Source organism: Prionailurus bengalensis, chromosome E1, assembly GCF_016509475.1.
Source record: "Prionailurus bengalensis isolate Pbe53 chromosome E1, Fcat_Pben_1.1_paternal_pri, whole genome shotgun sequence".
Classification (NCBI taxonomy): Eukaryota; Metazoa; Chordata; class Mammalia; order Carnivora; family Felidae; genus Prionailurus; species Prionailurus bengalensis.
The window spans coordinates 60,091,094-60,107,489 of NC_057347.1; the positions used below are offsets into that span (position 1 = coordinate 60,091,094).

A 16,396-nucleotide genomic window follows, 5' to 3' on the forward strand; every position below is an offset into this window, starting at 1 on the left:
CGAAGCCGCGCATGGCCCTGTGGGCACCTGGGGGGCAGGGGGCGGGTGCTGGCTTATGCTGTCCTGTAGCGGGTGACTGTCTGGGCACAGGATCCCAGTGTACCCCCAAGCACTGAACCTGGGGCCCCCAGGCAGGAGACGTCCCAGGCAGGGTGCGCCTGGCCGCCAGCAGCATGTGCCTTTGATCTGGGGGCCCCAGCAGCTGGTTGATTGTGGAGCGTCCCCCACGGCTTGCCCGCCCGCCTCGTGCCTCCTGTCACTAACAGCCCCACACCCGGAGGGCTGGCCGGCCACGTCAGCCCTGGGGGGGAGGGCAGAAGGGAACAAAACAGAACTTTTGGGGGAACTTCAAAGGTACACTTTGGTAATCAAAACGAGTTTCCAAGTTTTCCATTAATGTTTTGCCTGTGTGTGGTTTTGGATTTAAATAAAGAGTCAGAAGAGACAGGATAAAATATAGGCAGGTCCTCTGCTGAGAACTGGGATGGTTTACAGACCCGGGCGGCTCTTGCCTTTGATGTCAGAACATTAATTATTAGAAGGTAGTTTTACTGGCCATCAGAGCCGGGCTCGGGGAGAGGCTGGGGCTGCCCGGCGGCCCCTGGCCTGTCCTTTGAAGTCCTTCCGCCGGCCCAGGAGGCCGCCCCACAGCCCGGTGCGCGGCTGGGCCACAATCCCAGCAGGCGCCCCCCACCCCCAGCCGGTCCAGGGGTCTCTGATCAAAGGCCCCGATGCCCCGGGCAGGGCAGGCGGCTGGCAGCAGTCTTCCCTTGCCTGACTCTCCGCCCTCAGAGGCGGACCTGGGGCTTCCTTGGTGTCTCCTTGGTGCCTCCTTGGTGCCTCCTTGGTGCCTCCTTGGGGCTTCCTACCTGCGTCTCCAGGCAGCCGTCCCTGGCCCTGGCTGGCCCGGCCCCCTGCTTTATGGGCAGGTTGAGCGAGAGCACGTGGGGCTGGGAGGAGCCCAGCCAGGGCCTGGGGGTCCGAGCAGGCCCCCCTCCTCTCGTGCTGGGGCGCCTCTCCTAGCCTCCTCCCCTGAGCACACCCCACTGTCCCCCGCGTGTGGGTCCAGGGCACGGTTCGAGCCTGCGTCCGGCGTGTGCGTTCGGTGTCGTGGCCGCCCCGGGCTCCGGCAGCAGCCCAGGGGCCCAGCTGTCCCCAGAGGCACAGCGGCGGCCTTAACGGGAACGCCGCTGAGGTTGGTCGGCAGATGGGGCGGCGGCCCGGAAGGTGCTGGCCCAGTCTTGCAGCGGTTTCGAGGGCTGCCAAGGGCCCTCCAGCCGTCTCTGCCACAGCTGAATGTGGGGGGGAGATGCCGGCCTTCGAACCGTAGTGGAGAATGGGTACACGGGGTGCCCTGGTCCACAGAGCTCCGGCAGGGCCAGGTGGCCTTCTGTGGATGGGCCGGGGGGCTTCGTTGGCAGGCCCCCATCCTGAATGGACCCGAGGGGCGCTCTCTGGTGGGACCGTTCCCGGTTCTCTGGTGTGGCACGTGTGTCCCCACCGCGTGGGCGTCCGCCCCCTGTACCTGCTGACCTCGGGCCACGTGTCCTCCCAGGGGCAGCCGGGAGGCGGAGGGGACCCCGCACCGCACCTTACATTTGTGTATCTCCGTACCGTGGGGCGTTCGTGCGCCTCCTTTGCGGTGGTGAGCGTCTGGTCACGCCACGGGCGTGTGGGAGCCTCGGCCCGTCCCCCCATTTCTTGTGCTCAGGGTGGGCGGCCCGGGGAAGGCACCGCCTGCCCGCGGCCTCGGGTGTCCTCGGCGGTTCCCTCGAGCAGCCCCGCCGGGACCGGGCCTGGCCTCGCACTGGCTCGGCCCTGCGGAGGGCGGAGGGCGCCGGCTCTGTGAGTAACTCGGGAGGTTTGGCCCGCGGCCCTGTGTACGGATTCACTTAAGCTCCAAGCCTCAAGGGGAGACGCTTCACATTCCCTCTGACCAAAGACCATTGTCAGAGGATAGTCTGGGCCGGGAGCGGGGAGAAAACCAAGAGCCCTCGCGGGAAAGCTGGAAAATCTGGGGTTGAGGTCACCCCCAAATAGTTTTTACATTTTTTCTCTGTGTGTCATCGCGTCCCGGAAAATTACTGTCAAGAAAATGAACCCACAGCCGCGGCAAGGCCACTTCCGACAGGAGGGGACCCGTGTGCTTGGTGGCCGCTCCGCCACCGGGGAGGCAGCTGCTGGAGGCTGGCGCCCGGCCCGCCTGGCCCTCCATGCCTGGTGCCGGGCTGGGCCTTCAGCCGCGCTGAGCCTGGCGTGGGGCTGGGGGGTGGGCGAGGCCCCCCTCGGCCCCCTCTGCCCCCTCTGCAGTCTCCCTCACTCGACCCATCCTGGCAAAGCAGGGCGCTTTCCGTGTGGCCGGGGAGCTGGGCTGTCACCCACTGCAGGGGCGCCTGGCCAGCGTTAGCGGCTGTGCGGACAGCTTTATGTTCACTGACCTGTCCTCCGTTGTCCTTTTCCGGACGTCCTCTTGTCTGTAGGACCCTGGGTGGAGGCCAAGTCCTAGAACCTACCGGGTCCTGCGTTTGCCAGACAGGAGAGCCCTGGGCTGGGGCGCGTCGGCACCTCCTCCCTCAGGGTCACACCTGCACCTCAGTTGTCCCATCTGTCACGCACACTCGGGACAGACCCTCGGCCCTCGGGCTGTGCCCCCATCGTTCTGCCCGGCCCCTCCCCAGGCACTTCCAGGATAAGGGGTAGGGGTGAGGAAGACGGGCCAGGCCTTGAGCCCATGAGGTGGGCAACCAGCACCTCTGCAAGGGTGACCCGGGCCCAGTGATGTCATGCTCTTTGGAGCCGCTGTCCTCTGCATGGCTCCCCCGCAGCCTCTGGAGCTGACCTGGAGATTCGGGCCCTGAAGGCCAGCTGTCAGGGTTCCTGAGAAGGTTCTGGGCTCCATCGTTCTCAGCCCCCGAGCCTGTGGCCCCAGCAGCTTCTCCTGGCCCCCACGGTCCTCAGCCAGCGCCTGGGAGCTTGGCGCCCTGTGCTGAAGGCGAGGGCCACAGCCCCCGTCACACTTGTCGCCACGTACGCTTTCTCTCTGAGGATGTCTCATCTCAGAGCTGCACTCTCTGTCTAGAAACATCCGTAAATCCGCCTCGGACGCGAGCCGTGCGTGTAACTGCCGGGACCAGGGGACAGCAGAGGAGGGCGGCTTGCTGGCCGAGCGTCGGCCGTGAGCAGGACGAGGGCTCAGCCTGGAGTCCGCCCGGCTCTGGCCTCCCCAGCCCCACTGCGCCTCCCCGTCCCCGCCGGCCCCTCCTATCTGTGGGGGAAATGCTCTCCTGGGGAAGGCCAAGGGGAGGTATTCAAAGCCCCCCGGCTTCTCCCTCCATCATTTGACAGTGGGATCGTACTTTGGTCCGTTCTCGTGGGCCAGGGCCTCCTGGGCCAGGACGTGCTGGCCGCCCTGAGACTCAGGAGGTCTGGCCCCGAGCTCTGCTGGGTGGCTCGTTCCCGGCTTTTGGCTTCTGCTTGACCAGATAGGTTTTCGGAGCAGAGTGAGACGCCGGAGGAGAGAAGGAATCAAGGGTAAATCCAACACTGAGAGGGATTTTGTCAGGTTTATTTTCTGACCAAAAGTCAGTGGCCCCTGAGCGGCACGAAGCCGGTGGCTGGTGTCCTCTGTGTCCCCCATTCTGGGAGCGGTCTGAGGAGCGTGCTGTGGGCCTCGGGCTGATCGGCACTGCCGGGGGCCTGCAGTCCTTTTGGGTGCCCCAGGCTGTGCCCCGGAAGTGCCAGGAGGAGGGGAGGCCCGAGTGGGCAGGGCTCCCTGGGGCCGGCTTTTCCGCAGGGGAAGCGCTCGGACTCCGTTCGGTGCCCCGGACTGCTGGATTCTCGGGCCAACTCATGCCCAGGGCTGGGTCCTCCAAGGGAGAGCCTGTGACACGGTGGCCTTAGAGCTGCTCATTAGCCTGCAGGCTTCGTGCTTGAGTGCCTGGGGGCCTGGCGCTCGTGCACTGGCGGTTCCTGGCTCGGGCCTGTCCGCGTCCTGCCCTCGCTCCCCCCAACACCCTGCCCCAGGCGCCCCGGCCGGCTCTTGGCCCTTCTGGAATGCAGGCGCCGTGGCTGTGGGGGGCAGCCTGGCGCCTGGCATCTTGTTATAAAAAGCTCTGGTGAAGACTGCCCACAGTGGCACAGGATCCTGTGGCTGCGAAGGGGCATCCCCCAGGGGCCTCAGCCAGCCACCTACGGGCCCTGCTACCCAGGCTCTGGCCAGCCCTGCTTGGCTGCTCTGCCCCGGTGCTTCAAGGTCAGGGGGGGCTTCCTGGTGAGAGCCCACCCCCCCCCCCTTCAGCGGGGGAGAGCCGTATCACGAGGCGTGGCGTCGCTGGGCACTCGACCTGAGACTGCCCGGGCCGACAGTCCTCACGTGTGGCTGGGGAGTTAGCCCTGGAGACGCCCAGCAGGTGCGCTGGTCCCTAGATGCTGGGCGGCCCTAGCCCTCGATTGGCCTGAGCGTGGTCGTCCCCCCGGGCGGTGAGCCTGGCCTTCGGGGCAGGCTGGACCGAGTAGAGGGCTCTCAGGAGGGACCTCTGGGGAGGTGTGCTCCTAGAGCCTGCCCGGCCCGTGCCTGGGTGTGGAGAAGAGGTGAGGTTCCCCCACAGGGGCAGGGCCAGAGGGCTGGGACCTGCGCGGCTCGGTCGGGCCCGGCTCCAAGGCCGCCTTGGCGCCGAGAGGGGTCACACTGGCAATTACCCACCCGGAGGCGCCTCCGGCCAAGCGAGCCCTGCCTCACAATTTCCATCGTCGCTGCTGCCAATTAGGAGTGATGCCGTCCCTTTCTGCGTCCCCAGGGTGGTCAGAGGGTGGGCTGGGCTGCTCCCCTAGGGAGGGGAGGGGGGTCAGCCTGGCCACGTGGCCAGTGGCTGGCAGGTTTTTGCCAAACCTCTAATTTGGGGGCTGTCACTTCCCCTGCCCTTTTGTGGAGCCCCCGATGTGGCCTCGCCCGGGGCGCTGTTCCCTGAGTTTGCTCTCTATTCGGGGGACCCTGATAACTGGCAGCTCCCGAGGCCTCTCGGTGCTGGGGCTCCCACAGAGACGGGAAGTGAGCCGAGTAGCTACCAGGGGAGCCTGTCACCCCAACCCCCAAGCCCCCCGGCAGTGAGGGTGCCTGCCTGGCCTGGCTGAGCCAAGACTCCAGGGCCGCGTGCCCTGCTGGTGAATGGGGGTCTCCATGTCAGTGTACCTGAGCAGGAGGCATGGAAGGAGGGTCTCCAGTCCTGGACACCTGGCCCCGGTCACGGGCTGACAGGTGGGGCCGGTGAGGGTATGGGCTTGGCTCCAGCTGTGGGGCCTGGGTGACCCGGCCCCACGGAGTCAGGAGACCAGGCTCCTGGGGGCCTGCGGCAGCCGAGCCCTCTGCCCACCCAGCCGGTGGATCGGGACCCCGTGGTGTGCCACCCGGACCTGGGAGAGCTGCTCCAGGCTTGCCCTGCGGAGCTGCCGGATGAGTTCTTCGAGGTGACCGTGGACGACGTGAGGAGGCGCCTGGCCCAGCTCAGGAGCGAGCGGTGGGTGTGCCCCAGCTGTGTCGGCGCCTCCTGGTCCCGCGGAGCCCCGGGGGTGGTGGGTGTGGGTCCTCCTCGCTGGCCGGCCAGGGAGACCCCCGAACTTCACACGCAGACTCGCCACCCCCTGCAGGAAGCGCCTGGAGGAAGCGCCCTTAGTGACCAAGGCTTTCAGGGAGGCTCAGAAGAGGCAGAAGCTGGAGCGGTACCCCAAGGTGCGTAGAAAGGCTCGGGGGGCGTCTGACCACGCCGCTGGCTGTGGTCACCGCCTCATTGCAGGCTTGCACGGCCACGGTTCGTAACCAGTCAGCCCTGTTCGTGATGAAAACACGCTGACGTGTTTTCACAAACGCGCGTGGTGGGGCTTGACCGGTCCTCGTGTGCAGCCCGCGGTACAGTGAGCTGAGGCCACAGCCCTGGCCAGTAGCATGGTGGGGACAGCCGGGAGCGGGTGCTGGCTGGCACTTGCGCCTGCCCTGGGCCTGGTGTCTTCTGGCCCGGGTTGGGGGACCGGCCATCATGGGCCCGGGGTACAGCCGATGGGGACTTTGGCCGTTCCTGCTGACAAGTTGCCTTGTCCTGGCCCAGGTGGTCCTGAGGGTCCTGTTCCCTGACCGCTACATCCTGCAGGGCTTTTTCCGCCCTAATGAGACAGGTCAGTGGCCCCACCGGGGTGTCTGGGGGGGGGGGGGGGCCCTCTGAGTCCCGCCTGGCTTCCTTCCAGGCCATGGGACTGCGGCTGCTGGGCCTTTGGGGGGAGACGGGCGTTTCCGGGTTGTTGGTTGTGTCTGTGGGGCAGCCTGTGAGCTTGCAGAGCGTGTTGGGGGTGTGGGCACGGGGCCGGGGGGCCAGCTCGTGTCGGATGTGTACCTGGCCAGCCTGGTGGTGCCCCCGCGCGCCCACCTGTTGAGGGCACGGGTGTGACGGAGGGGTACCCAGAGGAAGGGTGGGCCCCCGCCCCCCGCCCCCCTAACGTGGGAGTCTCCGGCTTGGAGCTGCGGCTCCCCTGGAAGCAAGGCAGCAACGCTGCCAGTTCTGAATGAGGTCAGTGACCTCCTTGGTGACCTGTGCCCAGGTCAGTGAGGGCGGCAGGCGGGCCCCCACGGTCCCTGGGGTGCTGTGTAACCAAACCTTTGTACCCGGGGCCCCCATAGGGCAGAGCTCGGGATTAGGTGGTGGGCAGGGTAAGGGGTAAAGGGAGGGATGCTCCCGCAGCAGCTGGGGGCCTAGCCAGGCTGAGGGTCTCAGAGTCCTGTGGAAGCACCATGCTTGGCTTTTCACCCCTGGGGTGGAGGCGGCTGAGCTGCCCGGGGCTGCCCGTCCCATGGGGTGTAGGGGGCTCTGCACAGAAGCGGGACGTGGCTTGTCCTGTCCCAGAACGCGGCCCGCGCCCGTCCCACGGGGCCTCGGCTTAATCCCGTCCTCCCTCCTCCAGTGGGGGATCTGCGGGACTTCGTGAGAAGCCACCTGGGGAATCCTGAGCTGCCGTTCTATTTGTGTGAGTCCTCCTGCTGGACACGTCCCGGCAACGTCCGGATCTCGGTGACCCCCGACCCGTCCCAGCTGGGGCTTGGAGAGATTTTCCTCTAGAAAACAACATCGTGGGGTGGGCTGGGCTGGTCATGCAGTAGCCCGCCTACCGTGTAAGCCCTGCTGGTGTCTGAGGACAAGTCCGAGGAGAGGGGAAAGGCGAGGGGAGGTTGGCTTTTGCCCCCTCAGCACCCCTGCCCTGCCCCCTCTCCCTGACCTCCCCTCCCGAGGGCGTCTGGGTAGGGAGGGGTCAGACCACTGGGCTTCGCGGGGAGTTGTGTGAGGCTGGGGCTCCTTGTAGGTGGGCCCGCCCTAGGTCACCCACCCCCAAGCCCCTTGCCCGGGTTGCAGTAGTAGCAGAGGGGCGGGCAGAGGGCTACAAGCTGAGGGGGCTCCTTGGAGATACCCCAGCTAAGGCCATGGGCCCAGGGCCCGCCCCTCCCCCTCAGGCCTGTCCTCCTGTGGGGGTCCGGGGATGGGCGGGGGGCGAGGTGGCTCTGGGCCCAGACACTTACCTTTTCACAGTCATCACTCCTCCAAAAACCATCCTGGATGACCACAGGCTGACCCTCTTTCAGGTACTGGCACCCTGGCGGGGATGCGGGGGGCCAGGGGTGCAGGTGTGGCCGGGCTGGCTCTGTAGACGTTGGGGGTGGGGGCACCAGAGGGAGACGAGCGCCTCTGAAGCTGGTGCCGGGCCTTTCCAGCCTCCCCCGCTTCCTGCCCTGGCGGGGATGGGCCTACCCGGCTGGCTGCCAGCCTTCCCGAGCCGGGACCGCCTGTATCCTGCCCCGGGGTCTGGGTGAGAAGGGGCTGGCGGGGGCGGATGGAGGGTCAGAGGCCTCACCCGCCTGTGGCAGGTCCCCTGGGGTGGCAGCTGTGGGGCTAGTGTGGCACCCGGCTGCCCGGCCTGCTTCCCTGCCTCTGCTGGCAGGGCCGTGATGGGCCCTCCCCGCTAGCTGGTGTCTGCCGACCCTCCCCACGGCCCCCAGAGCTCCTGAAGGTAAGGTGAGGAGTGTTGATCCTGTGCCCTGCTGGGCTGCCTTCCAGAGCCAGGAGGAATGTCCCGTCCCTTTGCCCCTGGGAACGTAGCCTGGGGCCTCCCCAGCCCTCTGGCCTAATGGTTTCCTCTTCAAAGTCTTTTCAGATATTTTAATTAGTAACAGAGGCCGGCCCTTGTTAAGTGGCTGGCAGGCCCTGCAGAGGTCTGAGTTGGGCCGAGGGGGTGTGCTTGCTGCCTGGGGCTGCCACCATTGTCAGGAGGGCGGGGCAGGGGCTGGAAGCTCTCCGAGGAAAGGAGTCGGGGTGAAGTCAGGGCAGGCGGGAGCAGGGAGCTGTGCCCCCCCCAGCTCCCCTTTCTCAGCCCCCGGGAGCCCCAGAGGCACTGGGCCTCTTCCTCCAACCCGCCCTCCCACCTTCCCTCCCTCCCTCCCTCGCTGGCCAGCCTGTTGATAAACATTGAATTTAGGAGATGCTTTGGAATGGAGGGGGACCAACGCCGGTCCCGCCCCCCCCCCCCCGCCCGCGCCCCGATTAGGAGCCCTGGGGTGCTGTCTGTTCTGTCCAAGCGGCCTGATTCCTGGTGACACCCTGCCCCCTGCTACCAGCAGCTGTCTCCTTTCATCTGTCAGCTCAGCCTGGAGCTGCGGGGGCCTCCGCGCGGGGTGGCGTCCCCGCCCGCCCGCCATCAGAGAGCTGGCAGGGCTTGGGGAAGGAAGCCTTCCTCCCTCGTGTGGGTGAGCGGGCGTGGGCGCGGAAGCCGCCGGCTTTCATGTCCCTGGCACGGCTGTGCTCCGGCTGCTGGCTGCCTGGGAGGCTGCCGGGAGGCCGGTCCCAAGCTCCAGAGAGTGGCAGCTTGGGGTAGGTGAGAGGGACGGTGGCCCAGCTGCCCCTTTTGGCCACTGGGCCAGGACACTGAGTGCTGGGAGAGGTGGGGCTGAGGACGAGGCCTGGGAGGATGTGGGGGGGGGGGGCGGGTTGCGGTTGGCAGGCACAGGCGCCCCCAGTGCCCATTAGATGGGCTTCCTTTAGTCCTGGTGCTGCCCTGGGCCCCGGCGCCTCTCCCACCACCTCGCTTAGGGCCCGAGTAGCAGCCTTAGCCGGTCCTGAAGAGTGCCGTGAGCTGCGTAGACCTCAGCCTGAACAGAGGCATAGACTCCTTCCTGGTGGTCACAGCGGCCTTCTGTGCTGTCCCTTCACCCTTTGGTTGGGATCGCAGAGACGCGAGCAACCGGGTGGGATGCTTCTGGTGGGTGCTGAGCGGGGAGGCAGGGAGGCTGGGTTCAGGAGGAGTTGCCCCAAGGGCCCGAAGGACTCCCAGCTGGGTGAGAGGGGTCCTTCAGGGCTTTCAGCTCCACGGCCCCCGGCTGTCCTGCCAGGTGGGTTCCGGTGGGGTCTTGTGAAATGGGAATGTGCCGAGAGCGGTCCAGGTGCCTGGGAGGTCAGCCAAGTCAGGGTCCGGTCAGGCTGGGGCTCCCAGGGAAGCTCGGAGCCCTGTTGTCTCTGTCCCCCCTCCCGCCCCCAGCTTCTGTGCCTCCCGGGCCCTGGGGCAGCCCCCTGTACGCCCCACAGGCTGTCCCTGTGACCCCAGGTGTCCTGACAGAGTGATGGGGCCTTCACATCAGCCCCGTCTTTGGCCTTGGTCTTGGCGTCCCCAGGCTTGGCCTTTCAAACTTCCTCCCGGAGAGCAGAGGGGGCGCTCTCACCTGTGGCTGCCCCTTCCACTGAGGGCTGAGGACCAGGACCCTCTGGCCAGCTTTGGGGCTTGCAGCCATGGTCCTCGGGTACAGAGACCGGAGCGGTAGACCGTGGGGCCCCTTTGTGGGCGGCCCTGAATCTGCACCTCAGGTTAGCCCCTGCCTCCAGGGAGCACGTCAGGGCCTGTGTGACCCATCCCTGTCCTGTACCTGAGCGAGAGCCCCGCACCACTACCCCCCCGTGGGAGGAGACTCTGGAGAGGCAGTTCCTGGACGCCCAGGGCAGGGTGTGGGGGCCCCGGTGCGGTGCCCTCCCTGTGGCCAGGGCTCCACACCAGTCACTTCCAGGTGACCTCCCGGTGCTGAGTCAGGGACCTCGAGCCTGAGCTTTGGGGTTCTGGGTGGCGGACACTCAAAGGGAGCTGACCCAGTACCTCCCCGCCCAGGACTTTCAAAGCGCCTTGGCTCCAAGAGCCCCCGCTCGCCACGCCTGGGCCTGGGCCGGCTGAGGGGCCCCCGCTCAGCGGGTATGGGGGCTCCCCTCCCCCTGACGGCAGCCCACCAGCTGCTGCACAGACCCCCGTGCTCTGGGTCCTCTGAGCAACACTGCCTATTCTCTTCCTCCACACCAGTCCCGTGTATCTGTTTTCATCTCCCCTGACCCGTCGGCCTCTTACAGGCTCCGCTGAGGGTGGGGGCTTCTAGGTCTGTTCCCCTGGGTCATCAGGAATGCCGAATGCATGTGCCGCAAGAACGTACTGCTGGTGTTGGGGCTGGCTCCCGGAGGGACCCCTGTGGTCTCACAGCCAGCCCGGCTCGTGCTGGGGGTGGGGGGTGGCACAGCGGGACCCAGTAGAGCCGGGCGGGGTGGGGGGGCAGTTCCCGGGAGCAGGGCAGCGGACTGCGCTTGCGGTGGGGACCTGGCTGGGGCGTGGCCCTGGTCGGCAGAGCCCTGGGCCCGGTGTGTGCCGCTTAGCTTCCCATGCAGCCCCCAAGAGGCCACCACGAGAGTGGATGCAGCCCGCCCTGCCCACCCGCTGCGGCCTCTGCCCACGGTGCCCACCTGATGCCCCGAGCCCCCTTCTGTTCTCCCTGCAGGCAGATCTCTTCCCTGCTGCCCTTGTGCACTTTGGAGCTGAGGAACCAACAGGTGGGTGGGGAGGAGATCCGGGAGGGAGATGTGTGCCCAGTACCCTATTCCCAGGCCGCGTCCCCTCCCGGAGCAGAGCAGCAGCAGGGAGAGGGGGGCCCTCCATGGCCTGAGGTGGGCTGGGTGTCCCGCAGGCCTCTTCCTGGAGCCCAGGCTGCTGGAACGCACCGTCTCCCCGTCTGCGGCTGACTTGCTGGTGGCCAGGTGAGTGCCCGCGGTGGGGAGGGGCGAGTCCCTGCTGTAGCGCGTCGGCCCTCCTGCATCTCGGCCTCCTGCCCCCCAGGTGCATGCCCAGGGCTGCTGGGGCCCCGCCCCCGATGCCAGCCCCTGACCCTGCACCCCGTGACTTGGAGCCAACGGCTGAGGCGGGGGCGGTGGGGCTCCCTGAATCCCGCCCCGAGACGGCCCAGCCGGTCAAGAGGGATCTGGGCAAGGTGCCCAAGTGGCTGAAGCTGCCAGGTACCGTGGCAGGGTGCAGCAGAGGGAGGGGCTGCCTGCTGATGGGGAGGCCCTCGGGTCATCTTGGAGCAGCGGAGGGAGGGGCTGCCTGCCGACCCGGGGTCCTCGGGTCATCTTGGTGTTGGCATTGCAGCCGGCAAGAGGTGAGAGCCACCAGCCTGGAGGTGCCCTGTCTGCCAGCTGCAGGACCCCTCCCCACCCTGAGCGGGAATAAAGGTGTGAGCTTCTCTCGGGGTGCTTCTGTCGTCCTTTCTCCAGAAAGGGACCCCACCGCGCCCTGCCTGCAGCTCCCCACCCTGGGCTCATCGATTCTGCAGCCGGTCTGGACCCGCGTGGACCTGGGGGATGCCGCTTGCCGGGACCTCACTCTTGTGAACAGAGGCACAGACAGGTGTCCTCCCTGAGCCGCCGACTTGACCTCACTGACACCGTTAATTACCCCTCCTGTGAGGACCCCAGCGGCCCCAGGCGTTCGCTGCCTGGCCGCCTGTCTGAGCGCAGTGGCCGCGGGGCACGGGCTCCCGCCAGCCTCCTCTTCGGGTCTAATCACTTCCACATGCTCCCGGCTCTTTGAAGCCCCTAACACTCCCTGAGGAGAGGGGTGGGAGAGGAAAGTTGGGGGGCCAGCATGGGAAGGGGTGCAGGAGGGAGCCAGCAGGGCTAAATTAGGGAGGACAGGCTTGCTGTCCAGCCCAGGCCCTCCTCAGGTGCGGGCTGCCCGCAAAGGCGCAGATCCGCGTGGCAGGCGGGGCGGCTGTTGTCCCTCCCCAGGGGACACCCTGCAGCTCAGGTGTGGGAGCCCCAGGGAGGTGGGTGCCGTGGGGTGGCCAGGCCCCCGAGCCCCCCGGGGGCAGCCACACCACCCAGACGGGCTCTGGACAGGTTCCATGCAGCTCGGTCTCCGGTGGGGCACGGCCCGAGGCCACGGAGCCGCCCTGACCTAGCTCCAGGTCCCTCCTGCCAGCAGACCCTGTCCACGGCAACATTGCTGGGCCGTGGCAGCTCCACAGCCACGCACCCCGTGGCGGGCACCGTCCGGCAAGCGGCCACATGCGTGAGGGCTCGGATTTCACTGCCCCTCGCTGTGGCCCGCGGCAGGGCGCTCACAGGCGCGGTTTGGTGTCCTCCTTTCTCAGGGCTGGGCTGCCTTCCTACCAGCACGGAGAGGGGCGGCCCAGCAGGCTTTGAAGCAACTTGACTTTGGGTGATTAATGCATCAGGGAGGCGTGCCCGAGAGGCGGCTTTGATTTATTGATGTTGCCTTGTGAGAGCAAATTTATGGCTCAGGGAAGCACCTTCTGAGGGGAATATCAAATGGTTAAAAGGTTACACAGCAGCTTTGATGTCGGGGTGTCAGGACCATGCGCACCTCCGCTCACTCGGAGAAGGCGCACAGGCCACCTGCTCCAGCGGCACCCCTCTGCTTCCTGGCACCTGCATTCGGAGGACCGGGTGCTTCCCTGACACCCGTGGGTGTGAGGGGAAGACGCCTGCCTCCCCGTCCCCTCAGCGACCTTCCCCACCCCATCTGCTGTGTCCAGGCGGTCAGCAGCGAGGCAGAGGAGACACCAGGAGGGGTGGGGTGTCTGCCAGGACCCAGCTCAGCCCTTGGGGCCGGTGGAGAATCTTGGGTATCAGGAGCTGCTTGTCTGTAGCCAGAGGCCACCGAAACGTGGGCACGGGGCTTTAGCCTTGACTTGGACATCAGGCCGCAGTGGGGGTGGAAGCCCCTAGAAGTCCAGGAGCTGTGGGGGGGAGAGGAGCACTCAGAACCCACAGGTGCCAGCCCCGCTCCTGCTCCCGGGAGGGCAGGGCGCAGGCCCCACTGGGGGCCACCTACCAGCTGAGGCAACACCTTTTCCAGCTGGTCCACGTCCACGAGAGCCAGGTCCTCCGCCTGGGCCTGCCGGACGCTGCGGATGGCTGCTTCTGCCGTGACACAGGAGGAAAGCGTGCGGGGGTGGAGGACGGGGTGCACCTCCCCCCAACCCTGTGCGCGGCTGGCAGCTCAGAAACATGGGGCTTTCCAGGAACACAGAACTTAGGGGCTGGTGGGAAAATGGGAAAGAAGTGTGTGTGTGTGGTTTCCCAGCTGAGAAACATGAGGGGAGCAGTGAATGGTCGGGACCGGCCTGGGGGACACCGGAGGACGCTGCCGGGGCCCCTTGGCTCACCCACAACGAAGATCTTCAGCAGCTCCGCCATGAGCCGCAATGCATCCCCGCTGACTGCAAGGTGGAGGGGAGTGAGTCACAGGATCCGTGCCCCTCTGGCCACCCCCATCAGGGGCCATGGTCCCACCCTGCACCCCCACCCCCACCCTGGCCTCCCCAAGGCGCTGGCCCTGTGCCTGGCGGTCCCTGAGTCTGGCCCCGCCTGCCAGCCAGTGCCCACGAACCTTTGGTCTTGTCATCCTTAAAATGCAGCTGCAGCAGCTTGCCCACCAGCTCCTGGGGGGGGGGACGGGGGACGGAAAGGCATCAATGGTGGGTCAGTGGCCCAGCACGGTGCCCTGCCTGCGGCAGACCCCTTAGGCATTCAGTTCCGGCTGCTGGAAAGACCCTCTGTCCAGGGCCTTTCGAAAGCTGGGAGACTGGGTGGGGAGAGGCCTCCAGGGGAGAATCAGACACGCGGTGGACAGGTGGGAGCGGCCCAGGTGCCAACCCGCTGCTCCCTGGGCTCCAGGACAGTCCTGTGCTCCCACCCCTGGGCCCGAGGCACTCTCCTTGAGGGGCCCCTTGGCAGGAGTGTCCGCACCACCAACACTGCCTAGCTTGTTCCAGACCCTGCTCTCGGCGCCAGGTCAGCTCCATCTGGGGTCCCTCCCTGGGGTCTCTCCCTGGGGTCCCTCCCTGGGGTCTACCGCGTGCAGGGCCTGCAGTGCACAGGGGAATCTTCCTGTACTGGCACGGGTGTCGTGAGCCACACAGCTGTGCAGCGGCCGGGTTGCTCCATCAATAGGCGGTCAGGGTGGACAGGGGAGGAGGGGAGCGGAGCCTGGGAGTGTCTGCAGGGCCTCCAGACTGGAGGGTGGGGCGAGGGCGGGTCCAAGCTGAGACTCCTCAAGGCAGGGGACTTGAGCCCCCCGAAGGATGGCACCTCTCTGCAGAGCTGGGGGAGGTAGGAGGAGGGGCAGCCAGAAATGGGGTGTCATGCAGGGAAGGTGAGTAGGGGGCTGGCCAGCCCTTGACTTTAGCCACAGGAGGTGGCGCTGCTCCACCCAGTGCCGCTCGGCAGAGCCTGAGGGCAGAGCAGAGGGCAGGACAGGGAGAAGATGCCGTGGGGCCCAGGCTCAGAGGGTAAGAACTTGCCACAGGGTCCCTCCAGCAGTGACTGTGAGAGCTTGGCGCCACCTGCTGGTCCTTCTTGCTGCTTAACCAAGAAGGTACCAGAGAAGGCCCTGCTGCCCCACCTGCCCGGGGGACCCCAGGAAGACCTACATCAGCAAGGCTGCTGCACCCGGGGGGGTGGGGGGAACGGCGCTGTCCAGACCACTGAAGGGGTCGGCACCAGCTGAACACGGTGGTTCCCTAAACAAGTAACTCAAACTCACGGTGGGCAGGACAGCCTATAGGTACTATGGTGCCCTCTGGCCCTCACCTGGGACAGCCCTGCTCAAGGGTAATGATCGTACCCCCAGCTCTCCAGTTATAATTGCGGGGGAGCACTCTCATGACCACCACTCTGCCAAGTCATTCCAGCCTCAGTGACTTTCCCTATTAGGTCACAACCCCTCCTGGGGTGGCCAGGGCTGAACCACAATCCCGGGTGACGAAGAAGAGGGGGCTGAAGCAGAAGGTGAGCCACAGAGGATCCGTGTGTCTGTGCAAGGGAGTGACTCCTACCCCCCGGGACTGGCAGACCTCCCTTCTGCTATCAGGGGCTCAGAAACCACTCATAGCGGGCAGGGGGCGGGAGCCAGCGGGGCCTCTGTACCCACCCAGCTACCCAGAACCGCCCTTACCAGGGCAAAGGGTGAGGCCCTGAGTGGAACCCTAGTTCTGCCTCAGTTTCCCCACCAGTAGGTGAGGAGGGTCCCAGTACCCAATTCCTAAACGGACTCATCTGTGTCAAGGGCCTGTAACCGAGGCTGACCCAACGACACTGACTGCAGAGCCACACGCACACCCCGGATGGAACACAAACAGAAATGGTTTCAGCTTGGGGCACCTGGGGGGCCAACTTCAGCTCAGGTCATGATCTCGCAGAACCTCCGTGCAAGCCCCGGGTGGGGGGCTCTGTGCTGACAGCTCAGATCCTGGAGCCCGTTTCGGATTCTGTGTTTCCTTCTCTCTCTGCCCCTCCCCTGCTCATGCTCGCTCTCTCTCTCTCTCTCTCTCTCTCTCTCTCTCTCAAAAACAAGTATAAGTAAATAAAAAAATAAAATAAGTTTCAGCTTGACTCGGGTGAGACACAAAGCCCCGGACTCTTGATAGGGAGCAGACCAAAGGGAAGCTTTAGAGGATGCAGGCCGCGGGACTACCTGCGAGCCCGGCGCAACCACTACGCAAGGTGGTCGCCGGCTCCCGGAGCTCCCGTGGCTCGGCGGGCGGCGAGGGTTGGGGGCACACGCCTCTGCCTGGTTTCCGCAGACCCTCTCCCTCTGGCCGCCAACCAGGCTGCCTACTCCACCCTAGGCTACTCGGCTGCAGGACCCCACCCGCGGAGAGCCAAGGGCGCGCGGGGCGGGGGTCGCGGTCGGGTTCTGGGAACGGGCCTGCCCCACAAAGCACCAGCGGGCGTAGCGGGGGCGGCTCGGGGCCCGCACGTGAGCCACCCTGGGGTCCCCCGCCCGGTCCCCGCCCCCTGCTCCGCCGGTGCGCTCACTTTCCGGAAGCCGCCGCTAGCTCCTTCCATGACAGCCGCCGGGACACGCGCCCTACAGGGTCCTGGGAGGCCCAGGCCAGTCTGTCCCCGGCGCACCCTCCGAAGTCCCGCCTCCGCCCCTCCAGCCAATCAGTCCGGAGCGCGCCCTCCGCATCCCCGCCCCCTGGGCCAGAAGCGCGTGCCCACCCCTTCGTCCCTATTGGTCCGCGAAGATCGCTCCTCCT

At 66.5% G+C, this 16,396-nt stretch overlaps 2 protein-coding genes across 13 annotated transcripts in view; one reads left to right on the forward strand and one right to left on the reverse strand.

The window, feature by feature from the left end:
- The window catches only part of ASPSCR1 (ASPSCR1 tether for SLC2A4, UBX domain containing), a 27,162-nt gene extending 14,488 nt beyond the window's left edge, over nt 1-12,674 (forward strand). For 6 of the 11 annotated variants that reach the window (XM_043585411.1, XM_043585419.1, XM_043585412.1 and 3 more), the window contains 9 exons: nt 5,374-5,513; nt 5,644-5,725; nt 6,099-6,165; nt 6,946-7,008; nt 7,566-7,618; nt 10,835-10,886; nt 11,021-11,090; nt 11,170-11,345; nt 11,604-12,674. In XM_043585411.1, coding sequence (XP_043441346.1) covers nt 5,374-5,513; nt 5,644-5,725; nt 6,099-6,165; nt 6,946-7,008; nt 7,566-7,618; nt 10,835-10,886; nt 11,021-11,090; nt 11,170-11,345; nt 11,604-11,749 — 849 coding nt within the window. In that variant the 3' untranslated portion in view covers nt 11,750-12,674. Of the gene's footprint in view, nt 1-5,373; nt 5,514-5,643; nt 5,726-6,098; nt 6,166-6,945; nt 7,009-7,565; nt 7,619-7,747; nt 8,044-10,834; nt 10,887-11,020; nt 11,091-11,169; nt 11,346-11,478; nt 11,573-11,603 lie in introns of those variants that run through there. The other 5 variants (XM_043585414.1, XM_043585421.1, XR_006297991.1 and 2 more) reach the window with 4 other exon arrangements.
- On the reverse strand, nt 12,576-16,302 carry CENPX (centromere protein X). Of its 2 annotated transcripts, none has more exons than XM_043585425.1 (5): nt 16,173-16,302; nt 13,744-13,795; nt 13,520-13,573; nt 13,186-13,271; nt 12,576-13,090 (listed from the first exon to the last, which is right to left on the reverse strand). In XM_043585425.1, exons 1-5 carry the CDS (start codon nt 16,200-16,202, stop codon nt 13,076-13,078), a joined length of 237 nt encoding a protein of 78 aa, XP_043441360.1. In that variant the 5' UTR covers nt 16,203-16,302; the 3' UTR covers nt 12,576-13,075. The 2 variants fall into 2 exon arrangements, with proteins under 2 accessions (XP_043441360.1, XP_043441359.1); XM_043585424.1 differs by having other exon boundaries at nt 13,186-13,274.
- Between the last annotated feature and the right edge of the window lie 94 nt (nt 16,303-16,396).

Bases quoted from the DNA above. Each gene is read 5' to 3' on its own strand.
- CENPX (XM_043585424.1), bottom strand. From the start codon at position 16,202: ATGGAAGGAGCTAGCGGCGGCTTCCGGAAA. The intron at 13,574-13,743 runs GTTCGTGGGCAC...TCCACCTTGCAG, and splicing joins TAAGGATGACAAGACCAAAG to TCAGCGGGGATGCATTGCGG. The intron at 13,275-13,519 runs GTGAGCCAAGGG...GTGTCACGGCAG, and splicing joins GCTGAAGATCTTCGTTGTGG to AAGCAGCCATCCGCAGCGTC.